General features: G+C 35.5%; 1 protein-coding gene across 1 annotated transcript; it reads right to left on the bottom strand.

Moving 5' to 3' along the window:
• Positions 1 to 712: 712 nt before the first annotated feature.
• On the bottom strand, positions 713 to 1,960 carry LOC122312606 (F-box protein SKIP23-like). The gene has a single exon (XM_043127259.1). It carries the CDS (start codon positions 1,925 to 1,927, stop codon positions 713 to 715), a length of 1,215 nt encoding a protein of 404 aa, XP_042983193.1. The 5' UTR covers positions 1,928 to 1,960.
• Positions 1,961 to 14,844: the final 12,884 nt, after the last annotated feature.

Raw genomic sequence — 14,844 nt, 5'->3', positions numbered from 1 at the left:
TTTTATCTCTTCAAGTTTTGGGTATGAGTTGAGGCCATGGGTTGAATATGTGAGACAATATATACTTGCTAAAGATCAAAAGCAACAGGCAAAGCCACCTAGTGGACTATAATAATCCAGACCTTTGCCCTATCAATTCCCACGTTAGTAAAGGATATAAGCATATATATAGGATCATGCACGCTCAAGGATGAACTGCTAATATAAATTGAAGGGCAGCTGGTGCATAAGGGATCGAGATATGGAAATCATAAGGTTAGCATGAGGGGTTATTTTAGGACGAGGGAGGTGTACAGATCATGCATAAAGTTAGCAAGAGATGGGGCTTTAGCACTAGGGAGTTATATAACTCACAAGGTTAACATTTTAGGAAGAGATAGATCAACAGTCAAACGAGTTCTAAACATACATGGTAATTCATCATGAGTTTTTTTTTTTTTTTTCTTTAAACAAGTATATTATAAATTAAGAGAACTGTGCGTCCGGATTAGTCTGGAATCTGAAAATTCAGACGTACGTACGGTTATCTACCCCCATTTTTTAACCGAATATTATTCGTAACCAGGAACTTTTTTGTAAAACATAATTAAGCAACAAAAATTGAAATCAAAGCTACAAGACCAAAAACTGAAGTCTGTTTGATCCAATATTGTGGAAACAAAAAGCAGATAATCTTAAAATATGTAGCCCTGAATATAACTAAAAAAGTAGATCAATTAAAAGGATTGGGCACAACCCAAATTGGATATGGCCAAACAGATTTTGAGTCACCTACATAAGCTCCAAAGTGCTCAAACTTTTCTTCGTCCAAGCTAAATGCACCTACATCCAAATCCCTTCCGGTTCCCAGCTTGATTTTGAAGTTTAGTTGGGTGTCAGAAAAATATATACAATTTCTCTTATAGCTCGGAAAATCGAGAGCTGAAAAGGATATAGTGGAATTCGATCCCAAGAACAACACATCATCTCCTAAGCTTTTAACCTCACACCATGTTTGAGCAATTGTGTCGAGTTTGAAAATCTCGAAACCAACAGTCTCAATTGTGATTATCTGGTCGCCATATTCGTCGTACCCATCGACGCCGTCATATTCTATGTCCCTTCGGACCATTATTAGCCCACTAGAAGACCAATACAAATATAACTTGTCGAACAACATTCTCTTAGGTTTAGGTACAATTTCTTTAAACTTTGGCTTAGGACATGAATTAGAACCTACATTCATAATATTGTCAAGAACTACCAGCCGTCCCTGATGTTGAACTCCATACAACTGGCCTCCATGAAATAAAAGATCTTCCATAAGAAAGACGTCTTCATCAAGAAATGACCACTTGTCGTCTCCACATTTACAGTAGGCTAGTTTTGCAAATTCACCAAAGATAGCCACTGCCACAAAATCACTGCAAGCAGGACTCGAAGAAAATACAACTTTTTGTAGGAGACCGTTCCTGACATGATTTGCACCCAAGGAATAATATTCAGTGAAATTATATCCTGCGAGAATGCCCTCCCAAATTTGATACTCATTGTCTTGATTATGAGCATTATACTCTCTTATATCAGGAAACTTGGACCTTGGAGGAAGCCAAACTCTGGCTCCTGTAAGTGGATTTAGTGCATATATTACATCCTTATTGTCATGAATCACAACCCAGCCATGGTCTGATCCCTTAAAAACTATCTGATCTCCAGCCTCAGGCAAATCTAGTTTGTAGACATTCTTCTCCAGTGGGTTCCAGAATCCACATGTCTTGCTTCCAAGATTATCAGGTAGCAACAACCATGGACCGACTGAGTGGTTTGATAGTTTTTGAAGGTGAGAACGCCACGAAGAGCAAACACAACGGAGTCTAACTTTGTCAATATACAGGACAAGACTCTCTTCAATCGAATCCACCAAATCTATAGGAAGCGAGGACCACATGATATCTGTACCTAAATATTTTTAAAAAATGCAGTAAAAATTGCAAACTAGAGTGAAAGAGTGAATATGATTCAAATGAAAGGGAAAAAAAAAAAAAACTTAAATGAAATAACAGAAATACACATATATAGCACAATTTTCCTCTGATCAAAACATCAAAAGGCAAAGTTGAGAAATATATATAGCTAGCTGAAAATAATGGCGACTCCTGGTAAGGATTTTATCACTAATTTCTATAAGTGAAATATTAGGGGATCGAATACTAACAAAATTAAAATACATGTAATCCAGAAAAATAGGGTCCATGGGAGAAGTACACGAAACAGTTGAGAATATAATATTCTAGCATGATTTTCTGGTCTAGATATTTCTTCCGAAAAATAAATAAAAAAGAAAAAGAAAAAAACTTGATCAAATATATATATATATATATATATTTATTTATATTGCCAGTAAAGGCATGGAAGGGTGGAAAGAGAGAAAAAAAAAGGCAAAAGAAGTTTGAAAACCAACCTGGAGATGGTAGCTCGACGGGACCAGGTTTTGACCGATGAGAAGAGAAAGAGGAGAAGGCCGCGAAGTAACTGTGCGTGGAGTTTGATGACCAGGTTTTTTAAAAGGCATTACGGACATGCATATATGTGTTTTGGATGTTTCAGGTCGTGGAGAATTCTAGTTCTAAAGGGAGTGGGAAATATTAATTGACCAATATAACCCTCGTGTGTGGATGGCCATCTCTTTGTATGATCGTTAATGGAATCCTCCTACAGCGACTTACAAAAGTCATTTAGGGTGTTCAATAAATAGGCTTTTTTTTTTTTAAATTTTTTTAAAGAATATATTTTTAAATGTTTTATTTTAAAAAATTCACAACATTATTTAAAAACACTTCTTTAATTATTAAAATAAAAAAATCGGTATCCACTATCGATGACTTTTATCTACAGAACTAGCATAATCCTTTTTATTAATTTATTAGGATAAAAAAATAGCACAATAGAAAAGTCTAATTAATATAATATATATGCCGAAAGCCTATGACTTAGATGGTATGAGACCCAGCCTCCATAAAAAGAGGTCTTGGGTTCGATCGAACCCTCTCCAAATTCTCTAATATCTAAAAAAAAATTAATACTAATATATATATATATATATATAGAGAGAGAGAGAGAGAGAGAGAGAGAGAGAGAGAGAGAGAGAGAGAGAGAGAGAGAGAGAGTTTTTGTTGCCTTGTTGGAAGTCTTTATAAGATATTGAGGTTAATTACACTTTATCTTCTCGAACTTTCAGTCAATTCACAATGTGCCTTGAAATTAATAATTGCATCAAAGTGGATCTGCTTACTTTCAAAACTTCAAAATCCCCTCCTTCCATCTATCATTAGTGTTAAATCGAACAAAAATTAAGCATGTGCTGCTCATGTATAGCTTCTTTACATGCAAAGACAAAAATACCCTCCAAAGAAAAATGTCACTCTGCCCCCTCAAACTTTCATGCAATTCTCAATTTGCCCTAAATGTAACATTAAATTAGATTTTTATAATAAATTAAATTAAATTTTTATGATAAATCTGAATTTACAAATCTGGGATAAAAGATTGGTAAAAAGATAAATCTTTGAACTTAGAAAAATACTATGATATAATTTTATATTTTTTTAATTTTTAAAAATATATTTCAATAACTCTATATAAATCACACTAAATATATAAATACATATAACTAAATATGTAATATTAATACAAATAAAGCTTTACTCCTCTACCTCATGAATAGTTATTATTCTGATTTTATTCTTGATTTCGATTAATTGCTTATATTATTATTTATAGAACATGAGTTATCATTCCTCTTCATAAAACCCCACAAAATTAAATAAATAAAATTATTATAGACACTATTCCAAAATTTCAAAAGCTATTCTAAAATTAACAACAAATATATAAAATAATCATTGAAGAATTCAAGAATAAAATGAGAATAATAACTATTCATGAGGTAGAGAAATAAACCTTTATTTTTATTAATATTACATATTTAGTTATATATATTTATATATTTAGTGCGTTTTATATAGAGTTATTCAAATAAATTTTAAATTTAAAAAAAAAATTAAAAAATTATATCCTAGTATTTTACTAAGTTCAAAGATTTATCTTTTTGCTAGTCTTTTATCCCAAATTTGTAAATTTAGATTTATTATAATAATTTAATTTAATTTATTATAAAAATATAATTTAATGTGACATTCGGGACAAATTGAGAATAGCGTAAAAGTTCGATGGGGCAAAGCGAAATTTTTTTTTTAGGGTATTTTTATCTTTGCAGTTGAAGAAGCTGCATGTGAGCAGCACATGCTCAATTTTTATTTGGTTTAATGCTTATGGTAGATGGAAACAGGGGAATTGTGGAGTTTTGAAAGTAAACAGGTCCACTTTGATGCAATTATTAGTTTTGAGGGCACATTGTAAATTAAGTGAAAGTTCAAGGGGGCAAAGTGTAATTAACTCAAAATATTATAATTATTTTTTGGTTAAAATATGTAAAGTTTATGTAAATGTTTTAAAGATGTATAAAATGTGTTAAAATTAAAAAGTAAAAATTAATAAGCACCAAATTGGTGATAGGGTCCTCGGTCGAGATCCTAGATACCAAGCTGCCGCGCTCCTTCTTGCTCCTCAATGACCGATGTGGACTGCCACTTGCTTGACCGTAATGGTTATGGGTGGTGTTGGCTGAGTCCATATGACTGATCAGTGGCTGATGGTGGGCGTGATTCTAGTGACTGGGCGTGCATGCATGCATGTGCAGTAGCTGAATCGTCTAAAACGGTTGTGAGTGAGATCAAGCAGTTAAGTGGCTGGCTAACCAAGTCAGGCACACGTGGCCCCTGCTGGTGGGCTGACCAAGTCAGGCACACGTGGCCCCTGTTGGTGGGCTGACCAAGTCAGGCACACAGGTGTCTCCTGATGGTGGCTGACCAAGTCAAGCACAGGTGTCGCTTGCTTGGGGGGCTGACCAAGTCACATACAGGTGTCTTCTAATGATGAAGCACACGTAGCTAAGGGTGGTTTCAGTGGGTTGCCTGAGTGAGTGATGGCTGAGCGGTTTAAGGGATGGTTGGTTGCTCCCTACAAAGTAGGGGAGCAGTTATGGTTAGATAGGTGGCAAGAGCTGGGCGTGTGGCTTGGCTGGTGGGTGGTACTGTTAGCTTGTCCCTGACCTTACTCTAGATTCGACCAGGGTGGCTTGGTGTAGACCAGATGCCCTTCAATGGCAACTCATGGCTGCCTTACCCGATGCCCCACTCGAACGGTTCAAAATGATCAGCAAGCAAATGCGAATGTGATGCAATAGACACAATCCAAAATGCTGAAATACCTCAACAATGCATCAATCAAAGGAAAACAATGAAATGAATAGATTACTATGATTCACGAATTGCACAGGGTGAGCCTTCTCCTTTGGGATTCACGTATTGCACCCAATGGAGCCTAAGTGACAAAGCACCAATGTGCCTAGGCACAGCCCATGCATGCACGCGGTGTGTGCGCATAGCCCATGCGTGCCCGCTGCACACGCACACTAGGAGTGCGTACAGTCTAGCCGTGCGCTGAGCGTGGTGTGACAACCTTGCTTGCGTGCGCGCGCTGACTATTCGCTGTCTGATGGAGGGTGACCGTGGCCTAGCATTCACCAAGGGCTCGGTCATTGGGCAATCAAGCGACGCCAATAATGCTGCTGGTGTGCTGTCCTGGCATGGGCGGGTGCTAGTCAAGGCATGGCCCGTGGCCTCCTGCCTTGGGGTTTTGACATTCCCCCTCTCTTTTAGCATATCCTTGCCCTCAAGGATCAATTGGGGATACTTCTCCTCCAGCCCATCATAGTCCTCCCAAGTTGCCTCTTTCCTTGATAATCCTTCCCACAGGATCAATGCTTGCCACACCCTGGGTCTCCCTTGGCCCCTTCGATGCAGCCTATATCCGAGCACTTCCTTTGGCTTCATAAGGATCCTTCCCTCTTGATCCACTGTGGGTAACTCCTCCCCAATGAGACTCAGATCTCCAACCTTCTTCTTGAGTAAGGAAACATGGAATACCGAGTGCAATTGTGAAGTTGGTGGAAGCTGAAGCTTGTATGCAACACTGCCCAGTTTCTCCAACACTCTATAAGGCCCATAGAACTTCTGGTTCAACTTTGCACTCGCAGTTTTCCTCATGGTCTTTAGCTTCTACTATAAGGCACAATCATATATATTATGTTTCATTTAATAATTTTAGTTTTAAATAAAAATTATGGATTTAATTAGATGTGTTATTGTTCATTTAATAAATTTAAATTAATTATTTTTTTTTTGTTTTTTTAAAGAAAGATGTTTTATTGCTCATAAAGACTTACAAAGTTTCATGCAAAATAATAGAATGAATACAATTAGGAACATCCTCGATGTCTATTATATCCTTTTGATAGTTAACAGCATCCCTTGCTAGTCTATGAGTTGCACCATTGGTTTCTCTCCTCATGTGATTAATAGAACATTGTGCAAATGAGTTAAGCATTCGCTTTGTGTCCTCAAACAGTAGGCCAACTGGACTCCAATCCTTCACTTTCTTATCGAGAAACTTAACAACTTGAAGAGCATCTCTCTCAAGAATAAACTGTCTAAAACCCATGTCTTTATAGAAAATTAAAGCCATCTACACTTCATAAGATTCTGCAAGAAAAGCTTCTACATAAAGAGCCCGAGATGCTCGAAGGGTGCCCACAACTTGTCCATTAGCATTCGTTATAATAACTCCAATACCAACCCTGTCTCTTAGTTTATCAATGGTTGCATCCCAATTGTGAAGCCCTCAAATTCTGTTTGGGATCGGACGAACATTTGAAACGTCGAGACATGCAGCACAAGATTACTTGCCCTCATTCGTGACATATCAGATGCAATGTTCCTAACATGCATCTAACATTATGCAATATTCGCAGCGGATAAATTTTTTTCTTTAGTAATACTATGCACCAAATTGAAAATATCCCAAATGCTTAAAACATACTTCATACATAAAGACCCATTGAACAACTAAGATCACAACACTAGTCCAAAAAGGCTATGATCCAAAAGAGTACTGGAGATGCAACTCCATAGTACAAGTAGTAATTTAAATTAACTACTATATTAACATTGATGTCACACTGTCACTCAATCAACTGTGTCTAGTTGGTCAACTCTCAATTCTCCTTCAGGTCCTGTAACAAGATCTATCATTCGGGGGGAATGGTAGTTAAGACTACCATAGTGAGATTTGATTACAAATCTCAGTAAGTTAACAAAAAACTCCATATAGGCTAATGATGCATGCATGACAGTAAAAGCATGAATGCATAATCAAATTCATAAGCAATCAAAGCATAACTTGACATACAACATAGTATAACTGACATAACTTAAATTGAAATGTGAACTGAACTTGAATTGACATGAACTTGACTTAACATGAACTTGCTCTGAAACTTGACTTAATATGGACTCGCTTTGAAACTTGACTTAACATGAACTTGCTTTGAAACTTGACTTAACATGAATATGATCTGAAACTTATTCTTTAACTGCTTAAATACATACTCCACAGTTGTTGTGGCCCCATGTACTCTACGTGTCACAATTGTTGTGTCTCACGTAGTGTATGCGTCACAATTACTGTGATCCCATACTTCGTGTGCCACAGTTGTTGTGGACCCCATGAAACTGAATGTAGCTCAACTTCTTGGGTGCTACATGGGTCCCCTAGAGCCATATGTCTCTGTCGATTACTGCATCACAACACAGGTATCTGAATCAGCTGTGAGTGTGCTAATACATACTCCACAGTTATTGTGGCTCCACGTGTCACAATTGCTATGTCTCAGGCAGTGTATGCGTCACAATTGCTGTGGCCCCATACTTCGTGTGCCACAATTATTGTGGACTCCATGAAACTGAATGTGGCTCCATCGACGTTAGTGCCTGGGGCGCTCCGGTGACCAGCTAGTTAGGTTCCTGCTCGCTACCTGTTGACAGTATTTCGTCAACTCAGGAGATTTTATATCAATTTGAACACTCCAGCGTGAACAAAGGAGTTTCACTAGGATATTACCCCATCCTAGCACTTAGGGTCGTGATTGACATGAATAACTTGACTTGACTGTTCTTGAAATACAAACATTGTACTCAAGACGAGACGTGACTGAAATATGAAAGGACATAAGTCCTGACGTAATATAACCTGATTTGAACATAACTCGAAAGACATGATTAACTTAATATAGAACATTTCATAACATGACATAAACATGTAACACACAATATTTCATAATATGGTATCACATGTAACGGAAAACACACTTAACATGTAACAATGAACATGACATGACATACATGTAATATATGGCATATTTTAACATGATGTACTTGCAATGTATAGTAATAAGTGACATAATATCTTGTGTAACAGATGAAAACTCATGATAGAATAAATTCTGTGTTATAGACAAATATGTGATAACTTGACATGACATGACATATATTATAACACACATACATACACTGTAGTTCCTTTACTTAGTACACATACACAGTAAACTGCTAGTAAGTTAAAAGCTAACTTACCTTAATCTCCGCGTTTCTTATGAAAACTCAAGTGCGATCACGAGGAACTGTAATTAGTAATTCTAAAAATTAGAACTAAATCACTAATAATTTGAAATATGAAAAAAAATACTAACTTAAGAGTAAAATTTCTATTCTACCCCTTACATGTGAGAAAATGACCATTTTACCCCTAACTTAAGAGTTTTGCATGCTAACTCCAAAAGTTACCACAATTTACATGCCTCATGTAAATTTTATCCTAAACTCAAATATCAATTTAGAAAAATTTAAAACTAATTACAACTATTAAAACTCTATAGGGCCGAAATTCCCATATGCTATTTCCATTAATTTTTGTTTCTAACTTATTTTGATCAACATTTTGATCTATAACTTATAAAGATGTGATCTTCAAACCAAACCATCACAAGATTTAAAAAGATGTCTTAAAACATATATAAACTTCTAATTCAAGATCACATGGTTAAAGATTAACCAAAAACATAATTGAGCCAAGAACATCCACACTTTGGCCTATCCGAATATCTCTTTACATAATATTTTATATCTTTGAAACTAACATCAAATATCTTTAAAATAATATTTTAACATGTATATAAGGGGCTTAAGATCCTCCAATAAAATTATCAAAGCCATTGGAATAGATTTAAACCACCAAAGATTTAAACTTTCTCAAAACAGAAATTGTTTTTCCTCTTCCAGTTTCTAAGTTTCTAGATCTAAGAAAATATTTCATCAAAACCTTTAATCGTACAACAAATCCTTAAAAAATAATCATATATACATGTTAAAAATACTTCATAAAAATTTCAGACCAAGATCTATCTATTAGCTTGGTCAAAAACTCCAAAATACAATATATTCTCCAGTTTATCGCCCAGAATGACCTTTCTAGAGTTTAAAGAATATTTCACTGACCAAATTATCTTCAAATGGGACAAATAAGATATCCATATAAACTACTAAAAAAGGAACAACTTTTATGAAGGAAACTTTATGATAAAACACTTACAAAATCTTTGAAATGGGCACGCAAAAGAACACCTAAAAGCTGTCCGAGAGAGTGTTTGGTGTTCTTTCAATGAAAAATGTAAAGGAAGATGATTTCGTGGAGAGTGGCCTGGAAATATTTTTGCATAAGATATGGAGGAGAATGAGGCTGAAGTGAGGCTTCAGTGTTGGCCTTTCTTACCCAATAAAATCCACAAAAATCAGCTCAAGATATTTTCCAATGGTGAAGTGTAGACTTGGAAGAGTGAGATGGCTCTTTGACTTTTCCCTTCTAGAACCTTCTAGACCCTCTTGAAGACATCTCATTAGCCATGTAGGGGGCTGAAATTACTTGGCCAAAATCAATGCTAAGGTGCCAAATTTCATGGGCCTTAGTGGGCCTAAACCGAATGGGCCTCAATGGGCCTAAACCGAATGGGCCTCAATTTGGGGTTTTAAGAGGGTTTGGGTTGCTTTCAAGGTCAAATCTAATTTCTCTTGATCCAAGTGTCTAATACTATTCATCATGTGTGGCTAATATCTTTCCATGAGTCCAATTAAAACTTCTCTAACTTAATTTGAACATTCCACACTGACATTCCACACTGTAAAGTTTTGAAACTATTGTAGTTATTGCGCTTATCGATGTTACTATTCACTCCGAAAAAGTGTATGATAAACTTGGTATTGAGAAATCCTAAATATTCATATGAAGCTACGTTTACCGAAATTTAGCCCCGAAGTGCCCCTAAAAATAAATTAATAGTTTCGAATAGGCGTTTCATCCAAGAATATGAAAATGAATTATTGTATCATAAAATCTTAAATAATCCACTGAGTTTAATGGTACAAACCATAACGCATTCTGACACTTCTAATTATCTCCAATATTAAAAATACACTTCTGATACTACAGTGAGTGATAACACTAACTATATGGTTAGACTAAAATCTATACTATTAATAGATTCTTGAAAACTTATGGAGCCTTCACGATATTCCTAAAGCTAATAGAAATTTCACAATTGAATTTTTAACGAGCTGTTAGACCAATTTACTTTGTATGTTGCCTTAGGAGGTTTCTTCCATGAGCAAAGTATCTATGGTCGGGCATTGCCTCTTCGTAAGGAATGCCTCTCTTGAGAGCTTTTAAAGAGTTGCAACTCCTCCCCAGCTCTGTGTATTAGAGTGTTGGAGTGATTAAAACCCTTACCATGAGTGACAGAATTTCTCCTCATCCATATCAACCTTGTGATCACAACAGCTTCTTTCAAGTCTTCTGGCCTTCTTCAAAATTTGGGACAACTCGCTCCATATCTCCATAAAAGGATGACTTTGGAATGACATTTTTTGGATTCTGATACAGCCTTGACTCCAAACATCCTGCGAGTCGACACAATTCCAATGTACATGTCCCACTATTTCAGGAGAGGCTTTGCATATTGGACACATATCATCTTTAACAACCTTTCTTTTACATAGATTTAAAGAGGTAGGATGGGCATCTCTACAAGCTTTCCAAATAAACATCTTCACATAATTTGGTACTTCCAATTTCCATAAAGATCTCCAAGTGCCATTATTATTCCTCCTAGTAGAGGCTCAAGATAAAATCTAGTAGCAAACTCCCTATGGAGATGGTATGCACTTTTTACTGAAAAACTGCCCATCTTGGTCTTTTGTTCCTCGCTTACTAAAACTGATAAGTAGAATTGAAGGGCACAACCTCTATTTTATGTTTTGTGATCCATAACTCAAGGACACAATAATCGAAGGAATGAATGTGTGGAGAAAACAAGATGATTATTTATTTGGAAAGATGGCTCTTTTGATGACATTATATGATTTTATGTCATTTGCTTACCTTGCACTTTGCCTAAACTGGTTTCTAAGGGTTATTCAGTTATGGAAGGATGTGACCTGTTGCACTGCTACATTACAGTGCTAATTTCTCTTGGAATGTGGGAATTTGCTATATGTGGAATATGCCAACTTCAATTCAATTGGAAGCCGACCAATGACTATTACTTTCTGGATTGCAATTTTCATATTTGTCAAGAAAAATGGGTCTCGCCTTCCGCTTTTGGTCACTTCAATTAAAATCATCATTGATTGAAGTCCTCTATGTAGTCCTATTCACTGTCAATCTTACATTGAATGAGCTACTAGATCATGTTTTTAAATTTAAAATCTATTTTTAGATGATCATGACTGAGTGTTCAGCAGATTATTGTCACTACATGTATTAACCGAGTCCAACTCAAACTTGGGGCACCCTCTTCTAAATTTCTCTATAATATCTTCATTTCTATGTGTTATTTGGAAAAGTCATAAATCTTTGAAAATACAGTAGCAGAACTCAAGATACGCAGTCCAGCACAGTGCATGTCCTACGTTCACCACACCAATAGCCTACTACCTCATTCCTCTCATAACATCCCTCACGTTTTCTCTCTCTTTCTAGTTCACATGATCAATTTCATGCCGCAAATATTAGATTAACGCTGCAAGGTAAGTAATTTGATCATAAATTAGGATTATAATACGTTAGCTAGTTATATATATTATTATTAAAGCCAATTGCTTGAAGCCAATGTTTATGTACAACGCATGTTATGATATTTGCAAGCGTGACATTCATCATGTTTCATTCCACATATTATATTTATGTATGTATTATGCATCTCATGTATCTCACATTGCATAAGACACGTAAGCTTTCTTATGATCAAGTATAAGATAGGATCAGACCAATTAATAAGATGGTCATTTAGATGCATGGTACCGATGCGATTTATGGGTGGATGTATGATTGAGCTGAAATATTGCATAGTTTAGCTATTTAAAACCAATGTATTTTAAATTCTTCGTGATACTATTATTGGTTTTAGATAGAAAAATGGTTAATAAGTATAAATACGAATTGTGATTTTTAATTGATTAATATCATGTTTATGCTTAATTTTATAACTATGATTTAATTGGATAATATTTCCTCACATATATAGTCTATTTTTATAATCTATTTTTCTTTTAATTTTTTTTGAGTGTTATTTTTCTTCTTCTTATTTTCAGCTTAAATAAAATTCAAATGAAATCCAGTTGGAACTTTTGATCAAAAGTGTATATTAATTGAGAGGAATGAAAAAAAAGAAGCGATGTACTTGGACAACTGAAAAGTGTACAAAATGAAGAATCGGTGGTTATTTTCTTCCTTTGATTATTCAAGATGCATGTAATTTTTATGGTTGAATGAAAATCACGGAGGCTTGAGAATTTTTGATGGTGCAACATTAAAGTAAGGGGGCTGAATTACGGCAAAAGTGAAAAGAGAAAAATGAATTTTCGGTGAGAGTGTGAATGTGTAATTGGGTGGCAGCTTGTTGTTGTTTGGCTTAACTTTCACGTGAGAATCAAATATTTGATGTCGGTTGGTGCAGCTAAAGTGGACTTGATTCAATCAAGTGCTTAATCCTCTAAAAACGTGGTATTGTCAAGAGGAATAAAATAAATTTGGTGTCGGCTGGAATTGGGATTGGAGGAATTGGTACCGACTTGAGGCAGCTATATATATATGTCGCTGGACGGTGCAGTAGGTACGAGAGAGTGGGTGAGTAGAGAAGGAGCCGTGCTTGACTTGTAGAGAGGGAGATGTGTGGGGAAAAGGAAGTGTCGTGCCGTGCTTGACTTGGAGGAAGGAGTTTGGTAGCACCAACTTGAGGCAGCTATATATATATATATTGCTGGATGAAAGAATCATTACGGAAGGAAGAAGGGTAGGGAGAAGAGAATAGAGAGAAACGTGTGCAGTCGGTGGGTGCATGATGTGCTGGAACTGAAAAAGGAGTTGTGAAAAGAAAAGAAAGCAAAGTCGGTGGGATTAGAAGGAAGAATAGGTGAAAGTTGGTGCTTGGTTGTTCTGATTTAATGCCTTGAATTCATTGCAGGGGTATGAGGGAGGTTTGAGATGCTGAGAGAGTGGGAGCTTCCAGATAGTTGTTGGAGTTAATTTAACGTGTGTGAGGTCGGTCGGAGAGAGGGGTGAGTGAAAGAAAGTCAGTGCATGATTAGAGAGATGTGTGGGTGTTGTTCTTCGTTCAGACCTTTGGAGGATTTATTTTCTTTTTCTGTAGTTCAGTTTGAAGAGGCTGGACTTTTGGTTCTGTTTTGAGAACAAAGAAGCAGAGAAATTTGAGCTTCTTGCTTTTACGGAAAGGACGAAACTGGTTCCAGTTTAAAGGAGTCTTTCGGACTTCATTTTCTTTCTATTTTTACTTGCCTATAGTTATTTCCTGGTATTTCTTGTGTTTTATTTTTCTAATGAATAATATTTATGTGATTTCTATAGTATTTGTAATGAAGATGTTTAGCTAAATTTTCATACTAAGGTTAGAGGTGAAGTTTAATGATTTAAATATTGTTTTCAGATCCACGTAAAATTTATTCTGCGAGCTTGATCGATTGAAGGATTTTATTATTGGATATTTTGATTATCTATATACTCATCTTGATTCATTGTGATTTTCGAATACAGTGAATGCTTGAGAAATCCCTGTGGTATTCAAATAGATTTGTAAATGTTTTAATCATCAATCGTTCACGCTTAATCATAAGCGACTATTTTTTCTAGATCTTAAATGCTAACTCTTCCAATTAAACGGAATCATTATTCTAGTTTAATTGAAATAAATCGATCGGAAACAATATCATAAATTATTAGACGGATCCTCGAAACCTTAGTTTTTCTCCATATCAATTCATTTTATCATTTTAGTTTGATTCAGTTATTTTATCAATTTTCATCTTTATATTCGATTGTACGTTTCTTCTAGTAATTTCGTTTCATTATCTAAATTTATTTTTTTTTTATCACAAAAGTCAATTCATGTGGATTCGATCCTGTAAGATACTACAACACCTGTATACTTGCAGGTAAAACTGTACTAAATTTTTGGTTCATTAATTTGAGTTAAAGTTTAGGCACAACAATGTACAAGCCATGGATCTATAGGTGGTCCACTATAGTATGCTAGAATATTATTAGCGGCTCCCCTTGCTGCTGCGAAATGTGGGGTCGGTGCATAACCTTGCACATAGGATAAAGTGTTTGGGTTAGTATGATAAGTAAGATAAGTTATGCATGTCATAAGTATACGTACGAATACTCATTATTTTAAGTGCTCAACATAAAATATATTATGAAAAACCTTATGTTAAATATGTTTACATTATAATGAGTTTCTTACTAAGTCATCGACTCATTTTTAATTGTTTTATATTT

This window comes from Carya illinoinensis, chromosome 6 (assembly GCF_018687715.1).
Source record: "Carya illinoinensis cultivar Pawnee chromosome 6, C.illinoinensisPawnee_v1, whole genome shotgun sequence".
NCBI lineage: Eukaryota > Viridiplantae > Streptophyta > Magnoliopsida > Fagales > Juglandaceae > Carya > Carya illinoinensis.
This window is presented reverse-complemented; position numbering and strand designations above follow the sequence as displayed.

Coding starts and splice junctions, on each gene's coding strand:
- LOC122312606 (XM_043127259.1), bottom strand. CDS start 1,927: ATGTGGTCCTCGCTTCCTATAGATTTGGTGGATTCGATTGAAGAGAGT.